This window comes from Rhamphochromis sp. 'chilingali' (assembly GCF_963969265.1).
Source record: "Rhamphochromis sp. 'chilingali' genome assembly, chromosome: 16".
In the NCBI taxonomy this organism is placed as follows: Eukaryota; Metazoa; Chordata; class Actinopteri; order Cichliformes; family Cichlidae; genus Rhamphochromis; species Rhamphochromis sp. 'chilingali'.
The window spans coordinates 34,842,509-34,865,606 of NC_137943.1; the positions used below are offsets into that span (position 1 = coordinate 34,842,509).

General features: G+C 47.4%; 1 protein-coding gene across 12 annotated transcripts in view; it reads left to right on the forward strand.

Moving 5' to 3' along the window:
* Positions 1-23,098, forward strand: part of dlg1b (discs large MAGUK scaffold protein 1b) — a 100,311-nt gene that overhangs the window by 48,681 nt on the left and 28,532 nt on the right. For 7 of the 12 annotated variants that reach the window (XM_080907656.1, XM_080907660.1, XM_080907662.1 and 4 more), the window contains 2 exons: positions 12,725-12,889; positions 17,962-18,108. In XM_080907656.1, coding sequence (XP_080763782.1) covers positions 12,725-12,889; positions 17,962-18,108 — 312 coding nt within the window. The remainder of the gene's footprint in view (positions 1-12,724; positions 12,890-17,961; positions 18,109-23,098) is intronic. The other 5 variants (XM_080907665.1, XM_080907666.1, XM_080907658.1 and 2 more) reach the window with 1 other exon arrangement.

Genomic DNA, 23,098 nt, shown 5'->3' on the forward strand with positions numbered 1-23,098 from the left:
TCTCTCTCTCTCTCTCTCTCGCTCTCTCTCTCGCTCTCTCTCTCTCTCTCTCTCTCTCTCTCTCGTTCAACCCTCCTCGTTTCCGATGAGTCATGTGACCAACCTCTCTCGCCTCCCCCCGCTCCCCAGAGACCAATCACACCCCCACAGAGGGACGCTTTACGAACACACAGCAGCCCTCGCTCTCTCTCGTCATCATCGCGGGAGAGAGAGAAAGATAGAGGAGGAAAACAAGCGTGAGGACGAGGGAGAGAGGAGTCCGGGCGTGCGCCTGAGAGGAGGTCAAGAGGGAGAGGAAAACATTCAACCAGCAGAAGAAGAAGAAGGAGGAGGGGTCAGCAGGGAGGAGGAGGGGGAGGTTCTCCCTGAATGAAGGAAGAGCTCTGGGAGTCGTTTCCTCCCCGCCGTGATGGAGCGATGCGAGGAATGAGGGCGGATGGTGAGAGCAGGGAGCAGCAGCAGCAGCAGCAGTGGAGGAGGTGGAGAGGCAGGAGGTGGAGGCGGAGGAGGTGCTGCTGGGGGAGCCGCAGCCGGAGGCGGACGGCGCGGGAGGAGCCGGCAGCGCTCCCGGAGGAGGCGGCTGTCGGCAAACTGCCCCGGCGTCGACAAGATGTCCCCCAGCAAGAAGGTGGAGTGCTTCTCGCCCATGCTGTGCCACTGCAAGGTGGCCTGCACCAACAGCACCATCTCCCTCATGTTCGGCTGCAAGGTGGGTGTAGGAGGGGGCGGGGTCGTCGGTGAAGTGGGGTCACGGCGAGGGGGCTGGGTTGGTTTGTGGTAGGTTAAAAAGTAGAAACCCAAAATAAAGTTTGAGGAAAAGTCTCCCGATCATCGTTAAATGATGCCAGAACGTCACAAGTTACAAAAACGAGTTCGGAGAAATGTTTCTGAACGCTCGGCGACGAATCCTCCTGCAGACGCCGAGCTGCTCAACGTCTGAACGCGAAAGCCTGACAGGCGGGTCACATGACTGTCGTTTACCAGTTAACTACGATTTCTTTTGCTGTTTTGTTGTTTTGTTTTTGTTGACTGTCTAAATCTTTGTGAATCTTGAAAAGCGCCGAATTTATGATTCTAAAAACAAAACCTCAGGTTGGGTCGTCGAGCCGACCCCCAAACGATCCTCGGCTGAGTTTAATACAGTTGAAGATGTCCCGTCTTTGAGCAGCGGCTTCAACGGAAGGTAAACATTTTCATCCCAACAGATTTTTAAACTCGTTGGGAATCGCTGTCCTCACGTTTGCATCAGCAGAGGCCAGATTGGCCCTGATCAGGTCATCCTGATCCAGTCAGAGCGATAAGTGCTGAGACTTCAGCGTTTCATCATGGGATCACAGGATTTGTCCGTTTATTTCCAGAAATAAGAAACGAACAGAAACTACACGACGTTTTTGATGACGATGGTCGCCGTGCTGGATGAGGAGAATTTAACCTTTTTATGTCACACCTCCATGGTCGTTCTGGGCGTTATAAATCAGGAGGCGCTGGCCAGCAATGATTTCTGGGTAAAAAATTTAAAACCATGAGCGGCGCTGTTCGTGGTTCTGACTACATTTCAGTGTCACTGAGCTACAGCAGCGAAAATCTTTCCTCTGGAAGAAAAACGTCAGCTCTCCGTTTGTTCATCGGTCTTTCTGGCGCACTCGTCCGTCTGCTAGGATGCTGCGGGCGTCTCGTAGGTAGCATCAGTTTTATAATGCTCGCCGTACACGATGCCGTCTTTCATCTCCAGCTCCGGAAACACACTCTTAGATTTCCCATAATCCACCTCCACAGCTGCATTTGTGAGGATTCTTCAGGGTTGTGTTTTAAATGGATGAAAACGAAATGATTTCCTATTTAAATCAAACACTTTGTTGCATTTAAACGTCAGCGTGATTTCAAACACAGGATAAAGTTGCTGTATGTGTGTATTTATGCTGTTTACACTTCAGTGCATGTACACGTGTGGAGTAATCAGAGTAAATCGAGCTCATCTTCATTGAGATGGAGCTCCAAAGCTTGATGATGTGCCGTCAGGTTCCTCTGTGACGAGCTGGTATTAAATGAAAGTGTTTACACCGGCCTGCTGAAGAGTGCAGCCCAGATTATTCTGATCTTTAAAATGAGCCGGCGGTCTCACAGAGAAGTCGTTAACATTTGCTCCTGTGATAAAATGGAATAAATCTTTGATGGTGATCATCGCCGCTGCAGTCACACGGGTCTAAATTTACTTCTACAACTCAAACCAATCAGTAGCTGCTGATGTTTTCTTACATAAAGCTGTGCAGGAGCAGCGATGGCTGGACTGTGAGCGTAATCAGAAGTGTGTGGGTGAGACAGAAAAGCTGCAGGGCACGTTGTCAAACGCACACTCAGACGAGCTGCGAATCACAACCCTGAAAACGATGAACATATAAACCTGCTCCTGCTGTGTCCTCCCGCTCTGCTCCTGTCAGGCGACAGCTGAGGGGGAAATAACCCGTGTTCGCTGGCTGTCACCGAGCGGCTGTGTTTACCGTTGTGACCTGACGCCATGCCATTGGCCGCCCGAGCTGCCCGTCGCGCCCCGCTCTCCGTACCGTCCAATCGGAGGCTGGGTTTGAAGCGTCGCTGAGGCGCGATTGGCTGGCGGGGAGCGTCAGCGGCAGGCTGGAGGGCACGTGCGTGTGTGGTCATCATGTGCTGTGCAGGGAAACGCCAGCGAACCGAAAGCTCGCTCCCTCGTGAGCTCTGCTGTCAGCCGAGAGACGTCAGGGCACGGCGTGCACACAGAGACTCTGCAGAACTCATGAAATATTCACACGTTTTAACAGATTTACTGTCTCAGTACTGAAGAAAAAACCCATAAATGCACAAATATGGAGACAAATGAACCTGAAAAGGATCCAAAGTAAAGACGCACTTACAGTTAACAGATTTCATCATGTTGCTTTCTGTTCACCACCTCTGCATGTTTGACTTTGATCAATCTGTAGAAGCCAAGAAAGTTTCCCACGAGCTGCACGGTTACAGAGGTGATATCACGACTGCAACAATAAAACAGAACCTTCAGGGAGTAAAATTATGATAATTATGACGTCATGTCAGAGAGTAGACGGAGTATTTGAATTACAATGATCATGGCAGCGTGGTGGCCTCACAGCAGGCAGTCCAGAGAGATGCCAGTCAGGTCTCTGGGAGCGAGTTTGTGCATGATCTCTGCATTTATTACAAACTGTAGTGTTGTGAGAATAAGGCAGAGTAACTACGCAGTTTAATGTCTCAGTGGGGATTACACTCTGGAGATCACTGATTGGAGGAGACAGATCAGGTGTCTTTTTAAACTCAGCCAGTCGTCAGAGGGGCACCAGCAGACCCGAGGATGTACAAAGTGATCGTATAAACTACTTTAACAACCTTTCATTTAAAGAACTTGCTGTGAGCAGCTTCACACGTCTTCAGAAAAACAATAAATCTGTTTTTCCACGTTTCAAATCATGTTTTAGTAAATTTGGATTAAACTTATTATGACAAACAAGTTAATTCAGGAAGATGTCCCGATTTAAACCCCAGTTGCTCTTTAATGCTTCATGTGTATGAGATGGGGTGTCTTTAAACCTGTGGTGGCTCAGCCTCTCCTGATCGTGTCCGCCGGCCTGCTCGGCTGTTTCCTGTTGTGCGGCTGTGTCTGAGCGTCTTTGAGGAAACGATGAGCGTAAAAACTTTGCTGTTCAACAAACGGCTCCATTTTTCATGTCTCGCAGCTCGTTTCCGTAATTGCTCTTCTCTTCGTGCCGGCCCTTGAACGACCCCTCTTAATGTGATTTCTGTGTAAGTGAGCAACACGTCACAGTCGTCCTCCTTTACTTGATTCAACTCCGAGGCTTCAGATGTCTCTGTTGGTCAGATCAAGTCGACTTCTTCCAACGATCTGGCATGAAATTACAGCCGAGGAAAACAAAGAAGGAATTCTTTACTGAAGCGGGAAAAACTGGAAGATTTTCTCTTGATTTGAGATGCTCAGACTACTGAAGCCCGGATTAGCTTCACAGGAAGTTTAAAGGAGACGGCTCACCCCAAAAGCTCTCATTTTCCATCTGCCCTGTTGAGCCGTTGTTTTTCCTGAGTGTTTTGAACTAAATCAAGTGCTTAAACTCGGAAAACTTGCACCGATTCTCAGCTGGAAAACATGGATTGGCAGCTCCAGGTTGTTGAAGTTAACTCAAAGTCTTTCTCTTGATGAAAACCAGAGTTGGAGATTGGCAGACGGATTGGTAGTGAGGGCTCAGCTGTTGATCTGCAGGTGGACTGATGTTCCTGTCCTCGCCTGTGACCACGAGCTGGTGGTGACTGAAAGGTGGTCCGACCGATAACGCGATGTTTTCTGAATGGGATGTTTTTAACGTTCCTAAGAGCATCTGATTGTTCTGGAAACTCCTTTAACCAAACTCTCTGAGCTCATTGATCCCAACCCTTCGTCTCTTTAAAGTTGGTGCTTTTAATTTGGCTGTGTCCTCCCGTTTATGACCTGACTGGCTCTCAGGTGATGTCACAGCAGAAGTAGGGGAAGCTATTCAGACTCAGAGCAGCGTCTGTCCCAGTTGACCTCTTGGCCCTCTGGGCTTTGATTGGGCAATAACCCATCGCCTGGAGGAGGAGGGGGAGGGGTTTGTGGTATCATGTGGAGCAGCGTGTTGACCTCTGAGCTGTGGTTCAGGAGCCGCTCGGATTACTCCCGTGTGGATCAGGGTTTGATTGGAATCTGGTGTTAATCTGTCGGGATCGGGATGCTCATAAATCAGGAGCTTAGACGTTCACACGGAGACGGTCGGAGTGCGAGCTGCCGCCGCCGCCGACACTTCTGCTCTGCTCACAGAGCTAGACTCACAGACTAGTCTTAATTAAGTCCCATTGATCGGCTGCCATCGACCGCTCTCACAGCCACTCACTCGATACATTGTGCCGGAAGTTATCAATCATTGTGGCGTCGAGTATTTAGGGAGCTGCTGTCTTTTTCTGAACCCATTTTCAGACTTTTGAACGGCCGTCTCTCCGGGTTTGTGAGATCATCTCGATTCACAGATCAGACCGACGGCTGTCAGATTCAAACGAGAGCGACGTATGAGGACCTTCTGCTCTTCACAGAGCGCATATTAATGAGCTCATTTCACATGTTATTAATAAAGCTGGAAGAAGAGACGAATTTAAAATTCCAGCCCTGAAAAACTGCAGATTTAGAGTCTGGAGCCTCAGGCCCGTCGATACACTGCACCAGTTTAACGTCTGTGGCACAGACGAGCAGGAACAAGACCAGGACCTGGATGTTTTTAGCATCGCTCACTGGAGGAAACTTCAAAAAGTTCAGGTGAACTTTACAGAGTTGTCACCCTGTGGGTCAGACGCTGCTTGAAACCAGTTACAGCTCATGAACACTGTGGTTTTTACCATCTCGTGTCGTCGCAGGCTTGTTTAATTTAGTCATCTCACTTTGATCACACAGCCCTGTGGGTCCTGATGAAGGGCCTGAATCACAGAGCTTCTCTTTGGCCTATCAGTGACTGTAACATGTAGATTGCAGCCAAACAGTGTACCTAATAAACTGTCCTTTGAGTTTTTACCTCACTCGTGTAGAAAGCATGTTTAAAAGCTAAATAAATGGGCAGTAAATCTGATCTCAGACCAGCAGCGTGTGCTTAGCGTGTTTTTCTGTTCTGCTCTGCGGCTTTTAACGACACAAACAGCAAAGTCCTCCAGTTAGGTGGTGGTGAGTGAGTCCTCCGTCGGTTGTTTCTATCTTTCTCTTTGCATTCCTCTTCATCACCCCCTGAATCATCCAGCAGCCCTCCTCCTCCTCCTCGTCCTGAACATCCTGCTACATCCTCTCTGCGGTGATGCTCCTATTTATAGCAGCTTTTGGCAGGCAGGAGTCGGCGCTGTGCCGCCTCCTCCTCCTCGACAGCTCTCAGAGAAATGAGGAGGAGGAGGAGGAGAGGAGGAAGCTCTCTTCATGCAGAGAGTGTCATCAGTGGAAACCTCCCCGTTGCCTCCCACGTCCACACTTCCATTTGTGCCGCGGTCCACGGTGAGTGGGCTCGGCGTCTCGCTGATGGACCCTCTGACGTTACGCCGCATCGCTGCTTCAAACCTTTATTTCTCTTTGAATGTGGCCCATGTGGGCCCGGGCAGAGGGATTCAAACCTGTGACCTGATGCTTGGTTTGCGTGTGAGCGTCGCAGCGCTTCGATCTGCTTGCAGCTGCCTGATGCTTCGCCGACTGCCGCTTCACATCCAGCTCGAACTGCTCGAACATGCAGCTACCTGGATGATTAACCAGAGCAGAAGCTTCTCGTGTTCAGTCACAGGTCAGGTCAGAGCAGCGCCTGCAGTGGAAACTGAATCTTTGACCAATAAAACAAAAAAAACAACCCTGATGATGACTTTAAAATGTTTGTAGGAGAGATGGCTGAAAACTATGAATAATTAGTAACTAAACTTTAACCTCAGAGGAGTCGAGCTGTGGCGACCTTTAGACTCCCCGTGCTGCTCTCTGCCAGATAGTTTATATGTAAGCTGACAGGTTTCACACACAGCTGTGGTTTCAGTGGATTACAGTCTGTGGATGGAGCAGGCTCTGAAAAAGGTAACAGGATCGATGATCAGCGTTTCTGAGGACAGGAAGAGCCGTTAGCGTTTGTGTTTTCTAAGCAGAGAAAACACAAACGCTCACTCTGCTGGATTCTCACTGTTTGCTGGTGTAACTCGACTTGATGACTGTTAACAACGAGAAAATCGGCGGCACTGTCGTGCAGACTTTACATGCTTGTAGTTCACAGCTCTAACGGAGAGATTTTCTTATTTTAGGTTTAGGAATCTCGCTGAACCCACTCAAAAACAAAAGCCTGTTTCCTGCCAGGACGAGTGATGAGTAACCTCGCTGTTCCTCGAGTGCTGCGGCGCCTTGGTGAAGCCTTCGATCTGAGCTGCAGAGGAGCGTTTCTCTACGCTGACCTCAGCTGCTGCCGCCCTCACTTTTATCTGCTCTTCAGCACCATATGCCCCGACAGCGGCGGCGGGCGACCCGACCTCGCCTTAGCTGCAAGTCATCGCGTCCCCTGGGCTCCTGGTCATGTGACCTGGCCCCTTCTGTCCGGTCCCTTCCCAGCTGTCTCAGCTGATTTTTCAGTTCTGTGCAGGAAGCAGGAGGCTGAAGATGCTGAACCGTCAGCGGTGCTTCCCCTCGGTCACGTAATCTGTGTTAATCTGTGGAGGGAATTCCAGCAGTTACTCCAGTAATTAAAGCAGGAATTAATCAGCCCGCACACCAGCGTTCAGCTTCACTTCCTGCTTTCAAATACTCAAACGACATAATCAGGCCACAGCGCTACAGAGCGCGCTCACCACGATGTGTTTTCCTTCTCTGGCTTCGCTGAGCCCAATGCGATCAATCGGGCTGAGAGGTCACACGAAGCGGTTATCAACTGGATAAGTTGCCCGGGGTTTATCCTAGCTGTGGAGGAGTCGGAGATTACAGCAGATACTCCGTTAAGTGAAAGTTCAGACGCGTGTGAGACGGTTTAATTCTTCCAGCTGAAGCTCTGATTACAAATATCTGATATCAGGTCAGTTCCAGGATCACACATGAAGCAAAACCACACAAGAGAAAGCTGGAGTAAAGTTGCTTCTGAGAGTCTGTAGGATGTGGTTCCACACCTGCTCATCTGTTACCATAACAACATAATGTTCTGTGGAGCAGGTTCGGTTTCCATGGTGAAAACACTTCTTCGTGGACATGTTCGCCTTACTGTTCGCGCGACTGTTGACCTCGCGAGCAGCTGCTGTCACAGAAGCTCATGAAAATGTAAATCTAAAAGTTTTCATCTCAGCGGTGGTCTCCCGTCACCGGGGTTCCGGCTGTTCGGGGACGTAGGTACAGAGGCCGTGCAGCTGTAGGTGATCGGTGGACGTTCTGCAGAAGCGTGAGTCAGACGATGTGATTGGCAGCATGCGATTAACACGAGTCTCGTCCAGCTGCACGGTAATCATGCACCCGTGAAATTATTCCTCCTCTTAATCGAGGTTATCTGCGTTTCAGATTTCTGCAGCGAATCATTATTTTTAATGATTAACTGAAGTGAAAGTGTTCGTATTAGTGATGATCTTCAGGCTGAAGCAGCAAGATTCAGTTTTACTGTGAGGTGTGACAGCAAACCGTCATCTGAAGAGAGGTCAAAAACACGTCAGCAGACATGTTTGAGTTACAGCACGAGGCCTGCTCGCCGCTCAGCGTAACGTTTGTACCGCTGACCTGAAACCGTGCAGAGCCCAAAACAGTAAAAAGTTACTAATAAGTTAAAACCTTTTAGCTTGTGAAGGTCATGTCTGTATGATGTGCTGGCTGTAAGTCATAAGTGAGCAAACTAAAGTGACCCAGAAAGACTGATCCAAACACTGGGTGACAGTTCCTCTAATGACCACTAGAGGCTCCAGCAGAAATAAAGATGTTTACAGCCTGGTCTCTGGAGCTGACGCCTCCCTCATCACTGTATTCATAAGCAGCCAGGCTGTGCAGGTTTAGAAGAGTTGAGCTAATCCACTTATTTATCCACTTATTCTGAAGTTTACACAGGTTTGTTTTAAATATAGTCCTTCGAGCGACCTTACTCTGAACCTTCAGAGCTTCAGCACGTCGACGGGTGACTCATGGCGGCATCATCCATGTTTTCAGTGGACGAGGACAAAACTGTTTCGTTTCCATAGAATAAGCTACAGTGGTCGTGACATCACACACAGTCCTCTGTGTGGTGCTGTCATTAACAGCTGAGCGGTGTCTTGCATTGTTTAGCAGTTAAAGCAGGCGTGGAGGCAGAAATCGCAGCTTCAGTTTGATAAAATAACAGAGAGGTTTGGTGGAAGCAGTCAAGAGTGCTGAACACGACTCGGAGACAGAAACTACTCCAGTGTTTTTCCAGGACGATCATCTCAGACTGGACAGTTCGAGCTCCTTCTCACGGCCGGATGTCTGAGCTTCCTGAGCTTCCTGCGACCTTCCTCTGTGTTTGTCCCAGCTGGGCTAATCATGTGTCTCTCCTCTCAGACCGGCTTCATGATGCAGAGATCGGAGCTCTGTGGGGACCACGCCATCTGCTGCTAGTTTTTGCATCTTTGTTTTGGTCTTCCTCTGATCAGAATTGTGTGTCCTGCCATCCTCAGCCTGTGTGTGACAGTGAGAGAAAAGCTGACGCCTCCACAGCCGGTTCCTCCATAAAGAGCCAGCAGTCAGGTTAGGTCAGCATCAGACTCCATGTCTGTGCAGATCCGACTGCTGCCGACGCAGCCTCGACCTCATTTCCATTTGGACTTCCTGCTGGATCTGAGAAACATCAGCTCACAGTCAGGCTTCCTGCAGCCTCACAGACCTACACGGGTTTTGTAACAGCAGCTCAGCTGTAATTCAGCCAGTCTGACAGGATGAAGGTGTGATGGAGGCACCTGCACCGACATCAGGGGGACTGCTGTAGTTTGAAACATGAATCTGACGATGCTGCTGAGAGCTGCATCAGAGACATTTCAAATGAGACTGAGGTTTTTGAAGAATGTGATGGCACTCAGCAGCTGGAAGTCATGGTGTGGATGTTTTAGACCAGGCCGTGTTGACACCAGAGTTTTGGTGCTGTTATGAAGTTGAAATGAGTCGCTGTGCCTCAGACTTGTTCAGATTCACACTCTACATCTGTGGGTGTCGTCTGCGTGCCGCTGCCGCCTCTGTACCAGCTGTCGTCGTCCTTCTTGAATTCACCAAACGCTGGCCGGCTGGCGCCTCTCAGCCTGATGAACGGAGGTGTTGCCCTTCGCGCTGTTTGCTGGCTCTGTGCCGGTCAGCAGAGGGATCGGGAGGACGGAGGCGTTAAAGGTTCAGGCCCTCAGCGATGATGGGAGGTCTGCAGTTTGAGGCGCTGCTCGTCCAACAGCTCAGCTTCTGACCTGCCGGCTGATCCGGCCCACAGCCAATCAGGCGTGGGATAATCCCGTTCAGCCGCAGCTTAGCATCTCTTTGAAGTTGCTGCTGAAAGTTTCCGAGGTTCTTAGAGCACCGTCAGGGTTTCACCAATCTGCCTCACGGCAAAACCTCCAACTGCAGCAAAGCGGGATCAGTGTTTGAGACCCTGATCGAGAAAAAGCCCAAACACTGGAGCCAACACCCGGCTCTGAAATCATCCCGAGATCCTGTCAGCACGTTATAAATGTACTCAGGTTACTCCTGATTTTTTTTTTTTTCCCCCTTTTTAACCCATTAAAGTTGAATAATTCCCCCTCTTTAAAATCCCTGAGTGAAAACAGCCCCTGAAAGCCGAGGATTTCCTCAGAAACACTCACAAACCCCCATTTCTCCGACTCTGAAGCAGGCAGAATGAAAACCAGCAGAGAGCTCAAACCCTTGGATTTTCTCTGCATTATTCTCTTTGCTCCGATATTAAAACCAAACAATAAGACTTTGACGCTGAGAAATGCCGATCCAGCTGTGAGTGAAGAGGATGTAAGCGTTGGAGTAGCTCGGCAGTTATAAAGAAACTGTTTAGTGTTACAGCACAAATGAAACTGTGGCTAAACTGTGATCATACGTGTCTGTTTGTGTCATGTGACCTGAAAGCCTCGTCCAACGCGCTTCCTGTGCTGCTGTGTGTATACGAGCCTAACCAAGACACTGCCCGGCGTCGGTAACCCTCCAAAGCTGCGCTGGTGTTGTCTCCATTCATCAGCCACACTCATCATTATGTTGGAGCTGAGCACAGTTTGACTTTCTTTAGAACTGAAACAAACACTGTTTTAGTCTCTGAGGTCGGGATTCACACGTATCGAGTCTTTTAAATCGACTTCTGTTGGTCTCACTCTCATTTCTGAATTTAGTTCTTGTCCTTTGGGGCTCGTTTAACGCTCCTCGTGTTCAATTAGAAACACTCGCATTTTTCTTTTCAGACTCCTCAAAGACTCTTCGAAGTGTTGAGATGAAATAATAATAAAAACGCGCTGATGTTTCTTTAGCCGAGCCTCAGATGGTGGACTGAGTGTTTTTACTTTCGCAGCACTTACTGGAGCTGCATTAACTTCTATTTTCCTGAGCGTGGGCGAGCTGCCTGCATGTTCTCACAGTTTGTCTCAGCTGTTTAATTCTCAGTGGACTGGAGACGAATTTAGTCCATAAAAGTGTTTCTTAAAGTCAGGCCGACACAGACGGAAGGTTGCAACAATGTTACCACTGCCCTCAGATCGAGCAACGTGATTGGCTGCTGAAGCGTTTAAGTCCGTAGCTCCTTCACTGGGTTTTTTTTTTCTTTTTTTAATAGGGAAAAGAAAGACTTACTTTCATAAAGAAACTTTATGATTTTAGGAAACAAATAAATCCTGCGATCTTAGTTTTTGGTTGAAATGTTTTCAGTCGGTTGAATTCCTGTTACACCTCCGTGATGTTCAGGTTTCTGATGTCCTCCTCCCGCTCAGCGAGTTGGCGCTCTGAAAAGTGCCCATCACTCGGTTTGGTTACGTAACCGCGTCTGTGCAGGACCGTCGAGTCGTTCACCTGTCACACTGAGCGTCTCTCCTCCCAAAGCCAGAAAACAGATGAGTAAGACTGGAGAGCTCTGACTCATCAAGATGTGAAGGCTGCCGATCAACGGACGAGGCCTCCGAGGAGGACTTCTGCTCTTTTTCCATTTATATCCTTGTTTTTATTTTATAAACTACACCGACTGGAGCTCTGACCACAACAGAGACCCAAGCTGTGATTGGATGTTTGTTGGAGAGGTGCACTCTGGGACTTGAGTTTCTTCTCTTGCACAGGTTTTCTTCACCTGCACCGATGATTCAGTCACAAGGGTTTGGTGCTGACGAGCAGTGAGTCACCTCCTTTTGTTGAGAAAAGCAGTCAGAGGATCAGAGAAGGATTATCCTTTAAATGGACTGGTTCTTATATAGCGCTTCTCCACTCTGAGCACTCAAAGCGCTTTATACAACTAATTCATTCACCCATTCACACAAGCACTTCCAAGCTTAAGTATCTAACATTCACACACATTCACACTCCGATGGCTGCATCGGAGAGCAACATGGGTTAGTATCTTGCCCAAGTATATTTGGCATGCAGACTGGAGCAGCCTGGGATCGAACCACCGACCTTCCGGTTAGTGGCTGATCGGCTCTGCCACGCTGGCGTTCTTTCTGAATTCCTTCCTGGGAATAACAAACTCACTTGGTGACACCTCCAGCTCACCAAGGCCAATCAGAGCCCCCAGAATTTTGGCTCTGTGGACCCGTGGGTCACATTACTGACCAAAAACTGCCCGTTTAGAAAGCTGAAACACAGAAAAGCAGGTTAGCTCATGTTTGGGTTTAAAATTTATTACAAAAAAGGTTTTAAATATGAGGTCTCTGCTGGTTTGTTTGTCTTTTATCGCTTTGTTTTCCCTTCTTTACGTTGAGGTTTTTGTTTTGTTAGTTTGTTGCGTTTTCTTCTCTGTAAATAATGAACCCGTAATTACTGATTCTCACCACATGGTGGAGCCGCCTGCACTGTTGTTGCGCTCGAGTGGAGAGTTTCATGAAGATGTGTCGTGTATAATCGTGACAGCTGCTCCTCCCCGAGCCTGATTCTTTTGGTGGTTCTTCCTCCCCGCTGTCGCTGCTCATAGCGGTTCAACTCATTGAACTAGAGTTGTTGTCGCATTGCTGTTGGCCCCGTTTTGCTGATTTTTGTGTTTTCCTGTTGCAGAAGTACAGGCACCACGATGAGGACTCGTCCCCCCAGGACCAGAGCTCCCCCCAGCTGACGGAGGAGGCGGGGGGCCCAGAGCTGGTCCAGGTAGCAGAGAAGAACCTTTCCCTGATCGAGAATGTGCACGGCTACGTCACCCACGCTCACATCTCACCGATGAAGGTAGGAGATGGCATTGTCTCAGCCTCCCGTCTCTCTCATTGGTCCAAACGGCGACTTTACTGGCTTCTCTTTCAAACAGTCAGCGAGCCACAGCCTTCATTTCAGACGTCCGTCACAGTCAGATCATTGATGAGCGGTGCATCATTATGTTCTGTAGCTGCAGCAAATAAAAAGCTTGCTCTCAGTTTCAGTGAAAACCTGCTTCTGGAGGTTTTTAATGTAATGTTTTTAAGTCCAACGGTCCTTCTGAAAAGACCTGGCTGAGCCAACATTCAGGCAAAATCCAAGATTTCAGCTCATAAAATATTCATGTAACGGGAACGTTTCATGGTGCACGAACGAGCCTGATATTCTGACCAGAGTTTGTTAAAATGCCAGTGAAGTTAAATGTTTTCATGTGTTTCTCATCTCTTTACATTTGTTTCCTGATGGCGACTTTTCGTGTTTATGTGTGCACACCAATCAGAGTCGCCGCATTCCACTTTAATCAGTCGATCAATCGACGAAGCAGGTTTTTGTCATAAAATGAGTATAAATGTCTTAATCTGTTTTAGTCACACAGACACACACACACACACACACACACACACACACACACACACACACACACACACACACACACACACGTGGAGGATGAGGCTTGTTGCTTGTATGTGTTGCATCATGTGACCCATTAAAATGCTGACGCTGCTCTGAAGCTCACACCTGTTTCCTGTCATCGCGCCATCACACACCTTTCAAATTCCTCTGGTCCACGTTTCAGTGTTACAGCTGCAGCAGGTAAAAGTCCAGGTGAGATCACCGCATGGTATTGTGGGCGGAGCCTGAGAATTCCCCCTGAGGTAAACCTACAGGATTAGATGTTTGGGGTCTCGATGTTGAGGCCGTCCAGGAGTTCCCGCTAGTGGACGCTTCCTAAAGTTTTCCATGAACAGAATCAAAGCTGTGCGATCATAAATGTGAAAGGACAGAAATTCTGTCAAACATGGATTCATCCAGCTCCTGATGTTTCATCCAAACATTGAGAGGGAAGTAGCAGCCCTGGCTGCTGGAACGCCCTGTTAGAGCTTCCTACTAGTTTCCCGGATTTTCCCAGTCTGAAAATAATTTAGGTGACTCAAACGCTTCAGGACAAAAGCACGAGCTGATATTTAAACACTTTCCTCGTGTGATGTGAGCAGCTTCTCTCACAGCCGGGCCTCGGTTTGGAAACCAGATCGCGCTCGGTCTGTTTCTCGCCGTCCTGGAAGCTCGACCAGGGGAATTTGGCGTGCTCCCAGTCACGTGACTCTGCCTCCTGTTCGTGCTGCTTCTGTCAGCGCCCGCTGTGTTTGTGTCTGTCGCCGCTCGGGCCTCCACGTTACTCTCATAACGACTGTGTGTGCCGTTAAAGGAGCATTTCACCAACTCCACACGTCCACGTTAATGTGTGTGCCCATCGTCTGTGGAGAAGAGCTGTCACGGTGCATTATGGGAAGTGTAGGATCCAGTGTTTTTGTAGCTTGGCCGATTAATTAGGGACAAGTGGACAGTATTTAGAAAGATGCTTTTTTCTGACGAGCTGTTAAAGTAAGACTGAAAATCTCTTTAATGCTTTCAAAACGTTTGAAATTATCTTTAAGTTTGTAAAAATAAAATGGATACAGAAAATAACCTTCAGTTTAAGCCGTTCTTGACAAAGAAGGTGATGAATTATAAATAGTCATTAAAATGACTTTTTCTTCCCACGTTTGATGAATAAATCGTTTAATAAAAGATCAGTTTAAATAAAAACCAAAGGCTGCTTCGGTGAGATGTCGCTGTATTTCCAGCTGATTGTCACATAAATGTGTTTCCTCATCAGTGTGCAGCGGCGCCAGAGAACAAACGGAAAGGCCTCCTGCCTGAAATCTGCCTCCGTGTTTCGTGCTCAGAGCTGATTAATCCGATCTCCGATTAGCTGAGATGTGATATTTCACGGAGGTTTGACCCGTTTCACGCTGCACTGCTCGTGGTAACGGAGAACATGGGATCAGATCAAAGCTGGGTGGCTGTGACTCGCAGATGGAGCTCTGCTGCCATCGTGTGGAGATCAGATCATCTGCAGCACGAGGCCAAAGCGCCCTCACAGAGGGTGTTGATGCCGCACCAGGTGGATCTAACCCGACTTTCTTTGAGGCTTCAGTCTCTTATTTAAACCTTATTTAACAGAAATCTCAAAAATGTCTCTAATTTCTTTTTAATGTCTCGTGCTTTAAATATGAGACCTGTATGAAATCTGTAGGTGACTGCCTCCCAGTGTTTGTGAAGGGTATTACATCATAAATCACATGAACGAGGGAAATGAAAACAAAGTCATGTTTTATAATCTCTCTTAATATAGAAAGATTTGTGTTCATTCTAAAGACTTTCGAGATCTGTCAGATTTTTGATGCTTTGTTCTTTGAAACAGAATAAAAAGCTCGTTAATTTTAAAGATAAGGCACGTCCACATAGTTCAGACAGCGGCTGACATAATTATGTCAAAGTAACGCTTAACATCGGCGTCCACAGCGTCAAAACTGGGAACCTGCTCGTGCTGAAAACACGGCTCACGCCAACACAGGTTCACGTGAACATCTGGAACTCCTGGAATAAAAATGCACCACAGTAAATGTGGAGAGCTGAGAGGGGCACTGTGTTTGGTGTAAAGATTTGAGATGATGTGAGAAGAAACTCCTCTAAACTTTGTTTCTATGCAGGAAACAATTACCGTTAAAAAGAAAAGGAAAGAAAAAACAGCCGAACACGAAACAGTCGAGCTGCAAACGGTTCAAACGCTCCGTCGATCGAAGGGAAGGACGCGCATTCTCACATCTGACCAGCCAAACTCGCTGAAACAGTCGGACCAGCGTCAGATAAGCCTCAGAGAGCAGAAGGCATGAATAAAAAACTCTGTTCACGTGACTGAGTGAGTCCATCGTGGTCCGAGGGTTGGAGAAAGATCCGCTCAGTGCAGACGATAAAGTTTTAGTTGATCTAAAGAGAGAAACTGATCTCGATGAGGCTTTTTTGGGCCAGATGTTAAACACTGGATGAGGAGAATGAAGTCAAAGCTGTTTTGGTTTGTGTGTGAGCTAACGTCGGCCTCTGGGCTGCAGTTCTGTGGTGTAGTTGGAGGTTTATTGTGATGTGTTGTAGCCTTCACCTGTTCACTGTGTGTGTCCCCCTGTTGTATGTGGTTTTCCACACGTGTGTTGCAGCAGCGTTCACGCCTGATTCGGACTTGTGTGTTCGGTCCTGACAGTGTGACGGACTCGTCTCTGAGAGGGTTCAGCCTGCCGTCCAGTAAAAGCCTCAAAGTAACAGAAATGAACCAAAAAGTGCTGCAGAATCAATCAAGTCATAAATGTTTGACCCATTTTTGTTTCTACTGAATAAATCGACATGAATAAAAAAAACAAACCTCAGCAGGCTCATTGATCACTGATCTTCTGACCTGTGGTCACGCCGTTAACCATCAAAGCTCCTCCTCCTCTTTGTCCTCCTCATCAGTTTATCGCTCGCTCACCTGTGAACGCTCAGGTTTCTGTGATTCCTCTCCCTCAGATTTCTTCTTAAAGCAGATCTGACCTCATTTGTAATGATGTTCAGACTCTGATGATATTCTGTTATTCTTCTCGTCAGGTCTCATCTACAGATTCAAACCATCGAGGCGCTCTGTGTGCGTAAACATCGGTATGCGAGATGATGTCCAGTTCTGAGTTTAACTCTGGCGAGATGTTCAAATCGTCCCTTTTAACAATAATTTTTCTTTGTTTGGTGGAAATTAACCAAAATTTCAATAAATAGAATCAGTTATCAGCCTAGAGTTGTATATTTGCTGCAGCTCATCGAGAGTTTGTCATGAATATTAAGATAAAAATAATACGGCTTATTCTCTGTATTAGCAGCCAGGCTTTAAGTGCCTAAAGTCCCTCAGTCTCTCAGCTGGGCCCAACTGTCTAAAAGCACTAAATTGTCTTTAGGCAGTGACTTCTGATTGGTCGGGGTTAGCCAAAGATAGTAGCGTGCATGAAAACATCCCGTTTTACAGCATTAACCTTTCAGGCTGGTGAAAAATCGAAACAGCAAAGCATTGCAATATTTTGTGTACAGTCTGAATACTACAAACGAGAGGGCAACCTCTCTGCAAACAGTGGCAGTCTGACTCTGACTGCACTCGTTGTCAAAGGTTTGCAAATGAGTGCATCTACTTTACAAACGCAGACAGCCGGTTGGCATCAGTCTGAGTCTGTCAGGCAGCTGCAGGCATCCTGCTTAGATTCATGTAGAACAGACAAACTCGTGTAACAACTACATGTGAACCTCTGTGTGGACAGACGGCAACAGAGATGTGATTTTCTATGATTTCTCACAGTAAATTGTTGGTTAAGGTTAAACTGACTGTGCTACGTTCATTGTGTCCATGTCTGTCAGTCTCATTTTGCAGTGAGAACCATTATGCTGTTAGATGAAGTTATTGTAGTGGAGTCTGCCTTACAGTCTAAAGGACCTGCAGGTGACTGTTGCTGTGATTTGGCGCCGTATAAATAAATAAAACTGAACTGACAAAGTTTAACTTCAGTTTAAAATAGTGATAAATCACAGTATGTTTTTGCACAATAGTACAAATTGTTCAGAAAATGTTAAATTGCAGTAACATCACATGATGGGGTGAATCTGCCCTCTGACAGGAAGTGGACTCAGAGGAAGTTGATGTAAATTACAGAGTGTCGGTTTGAATCTGTAGATGAACGAAGGTAAAAGGTCCTGCTGACCGAAAGTCTTGGATCAGGTCTCGCATGTGTGCGGCCCCCGGGGGTGGAGGTGTCTGCGACTATCGTTAAAGCAGAAAGGTGGTGGAGACGAGTGCACTAGCCAATCAGAGGGAACCATGTTTGTCTGTCCAGTGTTTTCTGTGTTGTTTTGGTCGTTCAGTGTAGAAACATGTCACCTTCATCCGTACGGAGACGCCTCCCTGAGCGCTCCTCCGTGTCTGTCTGTCTGTGACGCTCCTCCTGCCGTGTCTGAGCGAGCCGCCGTGTCTCCTCCTCTGCTCCTCTGTCCTTTAGGTAGCGTCTCTGGAGTGCATCTTTGACGGCTCAACTTTAGGACAGCATCACCCGGAGCTCCCCTCCCCTACGTCCTCCACTCTCTACCCCCACGGAGAGGAAAGCCCCCTCCCCTCCTGCTCCTCCAACCCTTACCCCCCGATCCAGGTAAACCCCCACCCCTCACCTTCCCATCCCGCCGGGTTGTTTTCTTGGTACTGCTGTATTATTTCACATCGCCATCATGTTTCACACCTATCTGAAGCACGACATGCTCTGATTACAAATGATTTGCTCTGTGGTAAAAACTCACATGTTTAAACTGTAATAAATTAGCATTTTTAGGGGCGTGGCCTCTTTGGCTGACAGGTGGATGGTGACACAGGCGGCTGTAGCTGCTAGCTCTGTGCGTGTTTGTGCTGTGGGAGTGTTTTGGAGCGTTTTTAGTGACATTAGCTGACAGTAATATGGCTGCTGTGAGGTTAGTGTACCGACAGGCCGTCCAAGAAGTCTGAGCGCGAGCGCTGGGGAACTGTTAGGATTGTATTTGGAGGTTACTGAGCGTCAGTGAGCCGGTGTCTGTGTGATGCACCCGTACAGCTTGCTAACATGCTAATTCTGGTGTTTAACCCTGCCATAGAACCAAGTCTGCCAGAGCTTACTTTATATTTTTACATGCTGTGGAGCCATTTGTGGGAGCATTTCAAGTTGCTATACATCAATACAACTGTTATAGCCCAAATTTTAGTAATATGTCTGCATTAAGTCCACAGTAACTACATAAATTGCAAAAAAGTGCAATACACATATTTTACACATATTTCTACTTAGAGAAATTTAAGAAGCTTATCCCTCAAAACTTTAAATACAGAAAAGTTGCAAAAAATAGTTTACAGCAACAGCAAATTTATTTTGAGTGTCTTTATCGTTCTATTTTTTAGATACACCAATTTTTATATACTGCAGAAAAAACAAAATTAAATATTATAATGCAAATTTGCAAAGAAAACAGCAGGTGCATCAAAATAAACTATTTAAAGCAGTGCAATTTCTGTTCTAAGCATCCCAGCAACTATTCAGAAAAGCATGAAGTCCAGCATGACTTTTAAAAACACCAGTATAGGCTTATAAGGCCCATAAGTAAATTAAAAAAAAAACAACAACTACATTTCGGTTTCGGCCAGGAAATGGCGGACATGCGATAGTTCGCGCTGACGTCTATTCCAACCTAGGAAGTGTTACAAACAGCTGATCGGCAAAGCGTGTTTCTGGAATATTATGTTTTTGTTACTGCAAGTGGTTTTTATGTAATTTTTGCAAAGCTTTATGTGGAAGGAAACCGTGACCGAGGACAAGCTGATGGCATCAGATGTAAGTACAACTCCTCCGGTTTCATATGCAAAAAAAAAAAAAAAATTATTGAGCTAGCTACGTGGTTCTGGTTCTACAGGGATTTAAAAATAGTTACCAAAACGTAGCATGCTGCTCCGACCGGCTTTAAAGGGTTAAAGGGTGATGGTGTAATAGCTGACTGTCTCAGTGACTCAGTGCAGATGAAGTCCTGCATGTTTTGAGTCACACAAGTGATCTCAGGCCGTTTTCTCACCTGTGGGTCGTTTGCTCTGCTCTGATCCGGTCGATGAGTTTGTAAACCTGTAGCTTTGACTGCGGTTTGGTTTGTTTTCAATCACACCTGCACAAACGACCCGCACCAAGCTCTAACCCGAGGTCGATTTAAAAGGACTAAACATCGTCTTCAGCACATTAACAGGTATTCATTCTACAAGCTCACACCTGTGAATCTGTAAGTCTTCATGTCGCACATGCAAAGAGCCGCACACATCTCGACTCCTCACTGGTTGCTGTGGTACGTTTGGTGGTGAAGCTGGAGCTGAGAGTGAAATGTGCAGAGTGCAGGAAACGTGAGCAACGGTAGACCAAACCGCAAACTTGGCTGTGTGCACAACTTATCTGTAGTGAAGTTTGAGGGTCTTGCAAACTGCAGGAGTTTCCTGTGTTGGCAGGCGTGCCGATGAGTCAGCAGCAGGTCTCTGTTCGATTCCCGCTGACCCGCAGCTTTACTGAATGTCACTGATTTGTTTTCCACATGTTTTACCTGCAACTGTCCAAAGATAAAGAACAGAGGTGGGGGGGGTTCTGGCCCTGATCCGTGCAGCTGTTTGTGCCTCAGACTCTTCAGCACCTCCAACACTCTTTGGAGGAATCTCTTCATCCAGCTCTTCATTGTTTCTTAAACGTTTGATCTGCAGCGGCCGCCCTGCCTGACGTCAGCAGGTGGATGCTATCTCCACCGCCTCCACGGCGATAACGCAGCAAATGGACTGTCACATCCCACAAAGACGGCGAGGGCCGCGAGGACGTACTGTACGCCCCTGTGTTTATTGTCCCTTTCATTTTTTTTTTCATCTCGTTTTCTCCACCTCTCACTCGACTTGCTGTCCTCAGCAGCGCCATGGCAACACAGGAGATGAATGTCGACAAAGAAAATCCAGACGGCAGGAAAATGGAGAAGGAGGAGGAGGAGGGGTGAACCTGCACGGAAGGACAAGGAACGATTTAGTGAGGCTTTCAGTAACACTGTGAGGGGGTGATGATAAAATGGAGAGCTGCCCTCCTCTTCGTCCCCAACAGAAAGATTTACAGCTGCTCTCAAGTATATTTAGCAGCAGAGCTCATGAAACGAGGGCTCCTTCGTCTCCGCTGCACGTCGGTCCGGGGAGGACGGGCCAGCTCTATTTAAAGCTTTATGAAGTTTCAGGGAAACCGTTCAATGTCGGTGCGGACGTCTTCATGAGCGGGAAACTCGTGGATGGCGGGGAAAACGTGTTCATTTAAGCATTTATGATAGGTTCGTACACTGTAAGAAGAAACACGAGTGGCCGATCTCACAGCAGACAGAAACTTACATGAGTTTAAAGTTTATGTGCCAGGTTTTCTTCTTCATCACATCAGTGAGATAATTTATTAATTTATTTAAAAAAATGCATTTCTAACATGTTTTACTGAGGTTTTCTCTCCTGAAACTAAGGTTTCTGCTGCAAACAGGCTTCAATGTTTCCCTTAAACACTATGTTCTGCATCTGGACCAAACGTGCTCCTCTTTTTGCCCCGTTTGTACCGATTCAGTTTTCAGGAACTTTGGTTCATTAGTTTTCGTGTAATCGAGAAACGGTGAAAGTGTGCAACAAACTGAGTAACAAAGAAAAATCCAAACCTCGGTACAACTCAGAGTCTTGACCTCAGAACTTCTACTCAACATATTTACTCTTAAATTCATCTTAAAATCAAATAAATGTGAAGCTTTTGACTCATCGCTCTCTTCTCTTTGTATAAAATGAAGTTTGGTCTTTGGGGTTCATCCACAGCCTGGTTTAAAGGACACGGTGGCCTCAGGTCATCAGGATCAGCTGCTACGTAAAGCGGGGTGTCATCATCGTACAGGTGTGTTTCCTCTGGCTTATGGATCAGGTAACTGTTTGAAAGGCGTGTCCTGGGCAGAGCCTGGTGGGACACCATGTCAGAGGTTTAGTGTCTGTAAGAGAAGCTTTTAATCACTGTTTTCATCAGTGACCTCAGGCCCAACACGGCGCTTACAGCAGAAAACCTTTAAAGGACTAAAATTGAGACAAACATGATTCACCAGAAAGTCTTGTTTTATTAAGAATATGACCACAACTTTAGACTCTTGATATCAATCTAGTAAAAATTATACAAATTAAAGCTGTTTGACAGTTTTAAATGCAGTATATGCACCATACTTTAATAAGAAAACATTTATTTCGTTTGGACAAAAGGAAGCAGGCGAGCAGGTGGATAAAACCAGACTGACATTTTGGCCCAGCCTTCAGACTAGCACCACTTACATACGGATATATTTTTTTAGCAGGCAGTAAAGAACGAAGAGCTGACGTAGAGTGATGTGACTCTGATGCTGACGGTGCATGTTAATGAAACGGACACTTTGCTTCATCATGTGACAGACTTGGACTCATCTGTACTTCCTGTTCTCAGGTTTATGACCTTAAAAGGAAAATGTACAAAATCACGTAATGAAGTGAAAATTGCAGAATAATAACAGCCATTTAAAAACAAATGATGAGTGCAGGTTACAGCTGCGTGTTATAAATCATAGTTTTTAATCTATAACATTTAAATGACTAAAGAAAAATGTTGTATTCTAGATTTATCAAAATTATATCAATGCTGCGCTACAGAAATAAAAAGTGGTCTCCTTGAGACGTGCAGACGTCCATTGATCTCTGATGTTCCTGTGGGCCGGATTTGGACCCTGGGTGGCCTGTTTCTGGCCCCAGCACCACATGTTTGCCACCATTGCTCTAAATGAACTCACTGTGCTGTCGTGACCGCCACTCCTGTGATCTCCACACCGGGAAAACTCGGAGTCTTCCCTGCTGACTCATTTTCGGAGTCTGAAGTAGGACAAAGGTCAGCTGGACCAACCCCGCTGAGAGGGAGGAGGAGGAGGAGGAAGACTGTGTGAGGTTTCCAGACTGCAGAGAGAAGAGATCAGAGGACCAACTTCCTCCCTGCCTGCGCTCTCTTTAAACGCGCGCGCGCACACACACACACACACACACACACACGCGCACACACACACACACGCACACGCTCTCTCTCTCGCTCGTCCTCTCGTCAGCCCTGCAGTCTGCTGTTGCTGTCTGCTCCACACAGACGGAGGCTCGCCGACCGGCTGCCGAGCGATGCTCTCTCACCCCGTCGCCATGTTAATCCCCCCCCAGGGGCTCCGCGCTTTCTCCCCCCGTCACCCCCGCGCCATGACGAGCGTTTATCCCCGCTGACAGGAAGAGGACGACCGCGGTTCGGCTCATCTCCCAGTCACCTCCGTCGGCTCCTCTGCAGCCTCCCTGTTTGTGTCTGAGAGGAAGAAGACGAGGAGGTGGGGTGGGGGGGACCCAAGGTGGAGTGAAGCCCCCTCCCATCGTCTGTTCTCCAGCCAGCACCACCTCTGCCACCCCGCAGCCTGCAGCAGGAGCGAGGAGGCGCAGAGGAGGCGACACACCACCTTCAGCGCAGCAGCAGTGGCGGCATCAACATGCTCAACTCTGTGTGGTACGCCAAAAAGATGGGCCGCCGCATCATGGGCACCCTGAGGAGA